The 11,605-nt window shown below is 41.9% G+C and overlaps 1 protein-coding gene across 2 annotated transcripts in view; it reads left to right on the top strand.

The window, feature by feature from the left end:
- Window positions 1–10,316: 10,316 nt before the first annotated feature.
- The window catches only part of LOC135564727 (ethanolamine-phosphate cytidylyltransferase-like), a 46,149-nt gene continuing 44,860 nt past the window's right edge, over window positions 10,317–11,605 (top strand). For both annotated transcript variants that reach the window (XM_065010648.1, XM_065010647.1), the window contains exon 1: window positions 10,317–10,690. In XM_065010648.1, the coding sequence (XP_064866720.1) occupies window positions 10,612–10,690 (79 nt within the window). In that variant the 5' untranslated portion in view covers window positions 10,317–10,611. The remainder of the gene's footprint in view (window positions 10,691–11,605) is intronic.

The following is an 11,605-nucleotide window of genomic DNA, read 5'->3' as shown; positions in this document are numbered from 1 at the left end:
CCACTGTAGTTGTGGGAACTGTGATGTAAAGCACAGTGAAAGGTACATATCCACAACAGCACCGTGTGGTTGGGGTCAGGAAGATGGTGCCAACAGGGTGTAACTGTCATGTGTAACCCAGCATTGCTTCTTTGTACAACCATTCCCTCCTATCAGCTCATACAGGTCTCTCTGTCCTCATCAGATGCTTCACCCCCCACCCTTCCCCCTCCCCTGATGGCTGCCCCAGACGGTCTCTCTGTCCTCATCAGATGCTTCACCCCCCCCCCACCCTTCTGTCCCATCCCCCCCCACCCTTCCCCCTCCCCTGATGGCTGCTGATGGCTACCCCCCCCCTCCCCTGAGACGGTCTCTCTGTCCTCATCAGATGCTTCACCCCCCACCCTTCCCCCTCCCCTGATGGCTGCCCCAGACGGTCTCTCTGTCCTCATCAGATGCTTCACCCCCCCACCCTTCCCCCTCCCCTGATGGCTGCCCCAGACGGTCTCTCTGTCCTCATCAGATGCTTCACCCCCCCCTACCCTTCCCCCTCCCCTGATGGCTGCCCCAGACGGTCTCTCTGTCCTCATCAGATGCTTCACCCCCCACCCTTCCCCCTCCCCTGATGGCTGCCCCAGACGGTCTCTCTGTCCTCATCAGATGCTTCACCCCCACCCTTCCCCCTCCCCTGATGGCTGCCCCAGACGGTCTCTCTGTCCTCATCAGATGCTTCACCCCCCCACCCTTCCCCCTCCCCTGATGGCTCTCTCTGCCCATCAGACTTCACCCCCCCCCTACCCTTCTCTGTCCTCATCAGATGCTTCACCCCCCCCTCCCCTGACCCTTCCCCCTCCCCTGATGGCTGCCCCAAACAGGCTCTATGGCCTCTGAAGACTTGATTAATTTGACGGGTTGGGTTAAAGTGATCTGGTGGGCAATCTAGGACACTTGTGTAGCAGGTGCACTGTCCTAGATCCTAAACCCGCCTGATGCCCGCTGCCACCGACCGCACAATTAATGTTACCTCCATGCCCATGAGCCGCGGTGTTAATTTACCACCATGCCCGACTCTGCCAAAGCTTAGCATGCCGCTTCCTCCAAATGTCATCGTTTTAGAGGACAAATCTATTCAAAATAGTTATTATTAGGGTTGTCCATAAACGGCAAACTACACTGAACAAAAATATAAACGTGTTGGTCCCATGTTTCATGAGCTGAAATAAAAGATCCCAGAAATGTTCCATGCACACAAAAAAAAGCTTATTTCTCTGAAAGGTTGTGCACACATTTGTTTATATCCCTGTTAGTGAGCATTTCTCCTTTGCCAAGATAATTCATCCACTTGATAGGTGTGGCATATCAAGAAGCTGATTAAACAGCATGATCATTACACAGGTGCACCTTGTGCTGGGGACAATAAAAAATACAGATGTCTCCAGTCTTGAGGAAGCGTGCAATTGGCACCACAGCTTTTTAACCAGAGAATTTAAAGTTTTTTTGTTGTTGTTTTTTCACCTTTATTTAACCAGGTAGGTTAGTTAAGAACACCTTTATTTAACCAAGTAGGTTAGTTAAGAACACCTTTATTTAACCAGGTAGGCTAGTTGAGAACACCTTTATTTAACCAGGTAGGCTAGTTGAGAACACCTTTATTTAACCAGGTAGGTTAGTTGAGAACACCTTTATTTAACCAGGTAGGCTAGTTGAGAACACCTTTATTTAACCAGGTTGAGAACACCTTTATTTAACCAGGTAGGCTAGTTGAGAACACCTTTATTTAACCAGGTAGGCTAGTTGAGAACACCTTTATTTAACCAGGTAACACCTTTATTTAACCAGGTAGGTTAGTTGAGAACACCTTTATTTAACCAGGTAGGTTAGTTGAGAACACCTTTATTTAACCAGGTAGGTTAGTTGAGAACACCTTTATTTAACCAGGTAAGCTAGTTGAGAACACCTTTATTTAACCAGGTAGGTTAGTTGAGAACACCTTTATTTAACCAGGTAGGCTAGTTGAGAACACCTTTATTTAACCAGGTAGGCTAGTTGAGAACAAGTTCTCATTTACAACTGCGACCTGGCCAAGATAAAGCATAGCAGTGTGAACAGACAACACAGAGTTACACATGGAGTAAACAATAAACAAGTCAATAACACAGTAGAAAAAACAAGAGTCTATATACATTGTGTGCAAAAGGCATGAGGAGGTAGGCGAATAATTACAATTTAGCAGATTAACACTGTAGTGATAAATGATGAGATGGTCATGTACAGGTAGAGATACTGGTGTACAAAAGAGCAGAAAAGTAAATAAATAAAAACAGTATGGGGATGAGGTAGGTAAATTGGGTGGGCTATTTACCGATGGACTATGTACAGCTGCAGCGATCGGTTAGCTGCTCAGATAGCAGATGTTTAAAGTTGGTGAGGGAGATAAAAGTCTCCAACGATTTTTGCAATTCGTTCCAGTCACAGGCAGCAGAGAACTGGAAGGAAAGGCGGCCAAATGAGGTGTTGGCTTTAGGGATGATCAGTGAGATACACCTGCTGGAGCGCGTGCTACGGGTGGGTGTTGCCATTGTGACCAGTGAACTGAGATAAGGCGGAGCTTTACCTAGCATGGACTTTTAGATGACCTGGAGCCAGTGAGTCTGGCGACGAATATGTAGCGAGGGCCAGCCGACTAGAGCATACAGGTCGCAGTGGTGGGTGGTATAAGGTGCTTTAGTAGCAAAGCGGATGGCACTGTGATAAACTGCATCCAGTTTGCTGAGTAGAGTATTGGAAGCCATTTTGTAGATGACATCGCCGAAGTCGAGGATCGGTCGGATAGTCAGTTTTACTTGTGTAAGTTTGGCGGCGTGAGTGAAGGAGGCTTTGTTGCTAAATAGAAAGCCGATTCTAGATTTGATTTTGGATTGGAGATGTTTGATATGAGTCTGGAAGGAGAGTTTACAGTCTAGCCAGACACCTAGGTACTTATAGATGTCCACATATTCTAGGTCGGAACCATCCAGGGTGGTGATGCTAGTCGGGCATGCGGGTGCAGGCAGCAAACGGTTGAAAAGCATGCATTTGGTTTTACTAGCGTTTAAGAGCAGTTGGAGGCCACGGAAGGAGTGTTGTATGGCATTGAAGCTCGTTTGGAGGTTAGATAGCACAGTGTCCAAGGAAGGGCCAGAAGTATACAGAATGGTGTCATCTGCGTAGAGGTGGATCAGGGAATCGTCCGCAGCAAGAGCAACATCATTGATATATACAGAGAAAAGAGTCGGCCCGAGAATTGTACCCTGTGGCACCCCCATAGAGACTGCCAGAGGACCGGACAACATTCTCTACCATAAACTGCCTCCAACGTCATTTTAGAGAATTTGGCAGTATGTCCAACCGGCCTCACAACCTCAGATCACGTGTAACCACGCTAGTCCAGGACCTCCACATCCAGCTGCTTCACCTGTGGCATCGTCCGAGGGGGGTGGGGGGTAATAAAGCCCTTTTGTGTGGGGAAAAACTCATTCGGATTGGCTGGGCCTGGCTCCCCAATGGGTGAGCCTATGCCCTGCCAGGCCCACCCATGGCTGCACCTCTGCCCAGTCATATGAAATGCATAGATTAGGGCCTAACGCATTTATTTAAATTGACTGATTTCCTTATGTGAACTGTTACTCAGTAAAATGTTTGAAATTGTTGCATGTTGCGTTTATATTTTAGGTATACATTGAATAATATAAGCTCTTTGAATGTTCTCTCACTGGTATTCACTCACTTATTTTGGTAATGTGCTGCATGACAGATAGCTGCACAAAACATCAGCAGTCCAGGCAGTAGACAGTACTTCAAGCCCCATGGTGTCTGGTTCTGCTCTTGGGGGTGGTGGTAGCCTTGAGGTTGGAGTGGGTTTCCGGTGCAAACCGGAAACAGTTTTTAGGGAGGGCTGTGGCTGAAGCTGTGCTACTCCCTAGCTTGTCGTGTTGGGTGTGTAATGTGTTGGGTATTGTGTCAGCAATACCTATATCATTGCAAATGGATATCATGGAAAATATATATTCTATTCTAATGCAGCAGTCAAAAACTATGGACCATTTAGGTTTTCATAATGTGTTGTGTTAATAAAGGCAAGGACAAATCTATGTATTATTTAATGTGCTTACTGAACACAATATGTTTAAGTAATCTACATTCTACTCTGAGTACCTACATAGTGTGTGTACAATATATGGTGGAGCTTTGCTCCCTCTGCTGGACATGGATAGGTAGTGCAGAGAGGGAGAGGGAAATTATTGCATGTTGAAGCAGTACCCACTGAGTGGACAACATACTGGGCACTCTTTCCATGACATAGACTGACCAGGTTAAAGCTATGATCCCTTATTGATGTCACTTGTTAAATCCACTTCAACCAGTGTAGATGAAGGGGATGAGACAGGTTAAAGGAGTATTTTTAAGCCTTGAGACAATTGAGACATGGATTGTGTATGTGTGCCATTTAGAGGGTGAATGAGCAAGACAACATATTTAAGTGCCTTTGAACTGGCTATGGTAGTGCCAGGCACACCAGTTTGTGTCAAGAACTGCAATGCTGCTGCTGTTTTTCACGCTCAACAGTTTCCCATGCGTACCAAGAATTGTTAACCACCCAAAGGACATCCAGTCAACTTGACACAACTGTGGGAGACAGTGGAGTCAACATGGGCCCTGTAGAACGCTTTTAACACCTTGTAGAGTGCTCCGATGAATTGAGGCTGTTCTGAGGGCAAAAGGAGGGGGTTGCAACTCAACATTAGGAAGGTGTTCACCATGGATTTACAGGCAACATTCGCACTGAGCTTCCAGCTATGCCCTGCGACGAACCATCAAACAGGCAAAGCGTCAATACAGGGCTAAGATTGAACCATACTACACTGGCTCCGATGCTCGTCTTATGTGGCAGGGCTTGCAAACTATTACAGACTACAAAGGGAAGCACAGCCTCGAGCTGCCCAGTGACACGAGCCTACCAGACGAGCTAAATCACTTCTATGCTCGCTTCGAGGCATGCAACACTGAGGCATGCATGAGAGCATCAGCTGTTCCGGACAACTGTGTGATCACGCTCTCCGTAGCCGACGTGAGTAAGACCTTTAACAGGTCAACATAGGCTGCGGGGCCAGATGGATTACCAGGACATGTGCTCTGGGCCCTGGGGTGTATTAACTAGAAACACGGTGGGCTGGGCCCTGGGGTGTATTAACTAGAAACACAGTGGGCTGGGCCCTGGGGTGTATTAACTAGAAACACAGTGGGCTGGGCCCTGGGGTGTATTAACACCTGGGCCCTATCCCAGAAACGGTGGGCTGGGCCCTGGGGTGTATTAACTAGAAACACGGTGGGCTGGGCCTGGGGTGTGCACTAGAAACACGGTGGGCTGGGCCCTTGTATTACTAGAAACACGGTGGGCTGGGCCCTGGGGTGTATTCACTAGAAACATTGGGCTGGGCCCTGGGGTGTATTAACTAGAAACACGGTGGGCTGGGCCCTGGGGTGTATTCACTAGAAACTGGGCTCCTGGTGGGCTAAAACACGGGCCCCCAGGGGTGTTTTAACTAGAAACACGGTGGGCTGGGCCCTCAACACTGGGGCTAGAAACACGGTGGGCTGGGCCCCTCCTGTGTTTTAACTAGAAACATGGGGGCTGGGCCCTGGGGTGTATTAACTAGAAACACGGTGGGCTGGGCCATGGGGTGTATTAACTTTGCAGAAACACGGTGGGCTGGGCCCTGGAAGTATTAACTTTAAACACATGGGCTGGGCCATGGGGTGTAAAACAAAATCTCATTTTTGACACTGATCACCGAACACGGAGGGCTATTTTTACTTTGTCAAAACCTTTTGCTACACACTGTAGCAAAATTACACGGTGGGCTGGGCCCTGGGGTGTATTAACTAGAAACACGGTGGGCTGGGCCCTGGGGTGTATTAACTAGAAACACATGGGCTGGGCCATAGGGATTAACTAGAAAAACAGGCTATTGAATCATCTATTGGGTGTATTAACTTTGAGCAAGGCACTCACCACTAAACTGCTCTCAGCCAGGGGCTCTGCTCATTGGCTGACCCTGTGAAACACGGTGGGCTCAAGGTTGTGGGGGGACATTTAAGTATTAACTATTGAAACACTTGTCTATTCCCTATGCCTATATTCTATTGGGTGTATTAACTAGAAACACGGTGGGCTTGGCCCTATCCATTCTAGAAACACGGTATATTGTTTTCTATTCTTATGCCCTTCTATTCTATTCTAAACACGGTATATGTGCCAGGGGGTCTATTAACTATATGTGTATATTCTATTCTATGGGGTGTATTTCTATAACACGGTGGGCTATTATATTCTATTCTACAGTGTATATTGTATTCTATTCTATTGTGTATTTTTATTCTACAGGTATATGTGTATATTCTATATGTGTATTGTATTCTATTCTATATATGTATATTCTATAGGTGTATATTCTATTCTATTCACTATATGTAAGTTTATAGGCTATTCTATATGTGTATATTCTATTCTATATGTGTATATTCTATATGGTGTATTATATTCTATAACACGTGGGCTACTATTTTTATGTGTATATTTTATTCTATGTCTAAAGGTATATGTGTATTATTCTATGAAACACGGTATATTATATTCTATATTGGCTGTATATTCTGTATATTTAATTCTATTTACAAATGTGTATTTTATTCTATTCTACACGGTATATGTGTATATTTTGTATTCTATTCTACAGGTGTATGTGTATATTTGAATTAATTATTCTACATGTGTGGGCTGGGCCCTGGGGTGTATTCTAAATGTGTATATTCTACACTGTATGTGTATATTCTATTCTAAATGTGTATATTCTATGGGCCCTCTGTATTTGAATTCTATTCTAAATGTGTATATTTTATTCTAAATGTGTATATTCTATTCTGTATGTGTATATTCTATTCTAAATGTGTATATTCTATTCTGTATGTGTATATTCTATTCTGTATGTGTATATTCTATTCTAAATGTGTATATTCTATTCTGTATGTGTATATTCTATTCTAAATGTGTATATTCTATTCTGTATGTGTATATTCTATTCTGTATGTGTATATTCTATTCTAAATGTGTATATTCTATTCTACATCGGTATATTCTGGGCTATGTGTGTATATTCTATTCTGTATGTGTATTCTATTCTAGAAATATTCTATTCTGTATGTGTATATTAATTCTAAATGTGGGCTATTCTATTCTGTATGTGTATATTCTATTCCCTGTATGTGTATATTCTATTCTAAATGTGTATATTCTATTCTGTATGTGTATATTCTATTCTGTGTATATTCTATTCTGATGTTGGGCTATTCTAAATGTGTATATTCTATTCTAAATGGTGGGCTTTTATTTTATATGTGTATATTCTATTTTATTCTATACGTGTATATTCTTTCTATACGTGCATATTCTATTTTATTGTATATGTGTAAATTCTATTCTATACGTGTACAGTTGAAGTTGGAAGTTTACATACACCTTAGCCAAATACATTTAAACTCAGTTTTTCACCATTCCTGACATTTAATCCTAGTAAAAATTCCATGTTTTAGGTCAGTTAGGATCACTACTTTATTTTAAGAATGTGAAATGTCAGAATAATAGTGGAGTGATTTATTTCAGCTTTATTTCTTTCATCATATTCTCAGTGGGTCAGTTTTAACATACACTTATTTGGTAGCATTGCCTTATAAAAGAACACTTAACTTGGGTCAAATGTTTCGGGACCTTATACAAAAGCTTCCCAATAAATTGGGTGGATTTTGGCCCATTCCTCCTGACAGAGCTGGTGTAACTGAGTCAGGTTTGTAGGCCTCCTTGCTCGCACACACTTTTTCAATTCTACCCACAAATGTTCTATAGGATTGAGTTCAGGGCTTTGTGATGGCCACTCCAATACCTTGACATTGTTGTCCTTCAGCCATTTTGCTTCAACTTTGGAAGTGTGCTTGGGGTCATTGTCCATTTCCGGCCAAGCTTTAACTTCCTGACTGATGTTTTGAGATGTTCCTTTAATATATCCACATAATTTTCCTACCTCATGATGCCATCTATTTTGTGAAGTGCACCAGTCCCTCCTGCAGCAAATCAACCCCACAACATGATGCTGCCACTCCCGTGCTTCACGGTTGGGATGATGTTCTTCGGCTTGCAAGCGTCCACCTTTTTCCTCCAATGTTTGGTCATTATGACCAAACAGTTCTAGAGGACATTTCTCCAAAAAGTACGATCTTTGTCCCCATGTGCAGTTGCGAACCGTAGTCTGGCTTTTTTATGGAGGTTTTGGAGCATTGGCCTCTTCCTTGCTGAGCGGCCTTTCAGGTTATGTCGATATAGGACTTGTTTTACTGTGGACATACATTCACCCGTTTCCTCCAGCATCTTCACAAGGTCCTTTGCTGTTGTTCTGGGATTGATTTGCACTTTTCGCACCAAAGTACGTTCATCTCTAGGAGACAGAACACGTCTTCTTCCTGAGCGGTATGATGGCTGTGTGGTCCCATGGTGTTTATACTTGCGTACTATTGTTTGTACAGATGAACATGGTACCTTCAGGCGTTTGACTTGTGGAGGTCTACAATTTTTTTCTGAGGTCTTGGCTGAATTCTTTTGATTTTCCCATGATGTCAAGCAAAGAGGCACTGAGTTTGAAGGTAGGCCTTGAAATACATCCACAGGTACACCTCCAATTGACTCAAATGATGTCAATTAGCCTATCAGAAGCTTCTAAAGCCATGACATCATTTTCTGAAATTTTCCAAGCTGTTTAAAGGCACAGTCAACTTAGTGTATGTTAACTTCTGACCCACTGGAATTGTTATACAGTGAACTACAGCTATATATGTATATTCTATTTTTATTCTAGGTGTGTATATTTTATTCTAAATGTGTATATTCTATTCTGAACGTGTATATTCTATTCTATATGTGTATATTCTATTCTATACGTGTATATTCTATTCTATATGTGTATATTCTATTCTACACGTGTATATTCTATTTTATTCTACATATGTATATTCTATTCTATATGTGTATATTCTATTCTATACGTGTATATTCTATTCTATATGTGTATTTTCTATTCTATACGTGTATATTCTATTCTATAAGAAAAGAATAAACATATAGAATAGAATGTACATATGTAGAATAAAATAGAATATACACTATATGTGAATATTCTAATTTACAGCTATATATGTATATTCTATTTTATTCTAGATGTGTATATTTTATTCTATAAACGTGTATATTCTATTCTGTATGTGTATATTCTATTTGATTCTATATCTGTATATTCCATTCTATATGTGTATATTCTATTCTATACGTGTATATTCTATTCTATATGTGTATATTCTATTCTATACATGTATATTCTATTTTGTTATTTACGTATATATTTTATTCTATTCTACAGGTATATGTGTAGATTCTAGTCTATTCTATATGTGTATATTCTATTCAATATATGTATATTCTATAGGTGTATATTATATTCTATTCTACAGGTATATGTGTATGTTCTATTCTGTACCTATATATTCTATACGTTTATATTCAATTTTATTCTATATGTGTATATTCTATTCTATTCTATATGTATATATTCTATTCTGTGTGTATTTTCAATTTTATTCCATATGTTTATATATTATTATATAGGTTTATATTCTCTACTATATTCTACGGGTATATGTGTATTTTCTATTCTATATGTGTATATTTGATTCTATACCAAACATGTATATTCTATTCTATTCTACAGGCATATGTGTATATTGTATTCTATTCTATAGGTGTATATTCTATTCTGTATGTGTATATTCTATTCTACAGGAATATGTGTATATTCTATTCTATAGGTGTATATTGTATTGTATTCTATACATGTATATTCTGTTCTATTTTATAAGTGTTTATTATATTCTATTCGTGTATATTCTATTCTATACGTGACTTTTCTATTCTACATGTGTCTATTCTGTTGTATATATGTAGGTTATATTCTATTCTAAGGGACTTGCAGGCTCTGGGACCTGCTATTTGATGGATTATGGATGTAGCCTATATGTTAAACAGTGAATGTGAAGAACAGGGACCAGATGTCCTCTTCTATTTCATGTTAATTTCACACTGTAACTATATTCTTAATGTGGTTAGCCTTACACGTAAATCCAGATCTAATCACATGACAGTGGAGCATGCCTCTATTATGTAACAATATGTCGGCTATCCACTAGCAGTCATCGTACGATCCAATGCCATGTGACGCCACTTCCCCGGGATAGGAGGCGTTGTCCCACGGTTCTGCTGCTCAGCGGTCACTTCTATGCAGAAACCGGCTATCCTGCAAAGGGACATACACTAGACAAAGCCTATACATACAATCGAACGGTGCAGGTATATTTGTGTCTTCGTTCGTGCTATTATTAGGGGTTGCTTGTCCAGGATATAGGCTACGTTGAAATATCATATATAATATAATCGTAGTCTTTTCGTGCACAAAATGATCAAGAACGGACATCACCCAATGAACACAACAGGGAAAGATGCAGGGACGAACGTCGGCGCTACAGCTTGTAGTCCGGAGAAGAGAAGACGAACCATCCGGGTGTGGTGTGACGGGTGGTGAGTGATACAGAATAACATTACAGTGACAGCTAGATATAAGGCCTGTGTGGCTACATTGTTGTCCTGTGCATGCATACAATTAAATGAGGCATGCCCACTTCTATGTTACTTACACAAATATAGTATATTTCAAAGATTGTATATTTGAATGTGGGGAAAACGTAGCATCATTTCACCATGTATCTGATGTCCAGTGAACTGTCCATAGCCAATATGCACTTAGAAATACTGCCATAAACATGCTTGTTCCATTCCGTCGGCATCCCGCCTGTCAAAACAGAAAGGTGTTTCAATAGGCTGCCGCATCACATGCCAGGTATGTTTACCTACCAGTCTTACTCTCAGTAATGGCGACATGCCACCAGGGTATTCACTTTGCATCTTATTCGAGCGATAGGGTAGGCTATGCACGGCGACCGTAGCCTAGGCGAACTGCATTCACGCATAGTGTGCATACAAGTGGAGAAGGGTGCAATTGTGCCCGGCAATTCGGGGTGTTCCTGCATGTGGACGTTCCTGCATCTGCAGGAACTTCTCTTTATACTTATATTGGTAAATGTTTACGTTTGGGAGAAGCAGGATGTAGGGGGCTCCAGTACAGTTGGTGGCGTTAATGCACAATAACGTTCGATGCCAGCCACCGATAAACGCCACAGAAGAAGGGGTGGGGTGACAACGGTAGCTCGTGTCCTTCTCCCCTTGCCTGACAGGCACTGTTTTCCCGCAGTTCAGGTAACGACGGCGAGGCCCAGGTGTTCAGCAGGTGGGAGAGAAGTACACCGTGTGCTAGCTTAGCCAGCTAGTCCTAAGGAGGACTCCCTTACACAGCAGGAGGACTCTGTTACACAATCAGAATGAGTTTTTCCCCACAAAAGGGCTTTATTACAGACATAAATACTCCTCAGTTTCATC

Source organism: Oncorhynchus nerka, linkage group LG26 (assembly GCF_034236695.1).
Source record: "Oncorhynchus nerka isolate Pitt River linkage group LG26, Oner_Uvic_2.0, whole genome shotgun sequence".
Classification (NCBI taxonomy): domain Eukaryota; kingdom Metazoa; phylum Chordata; class Actinopteri; order Salmoniformes; family Salmonidae; genus Oncorhynchus; species Oncorhynchus nerka.
Note: the sequence above shows the minus strand (reverse complement) of the source record. Positions and strands in the feature narration are given on the sequence as shown.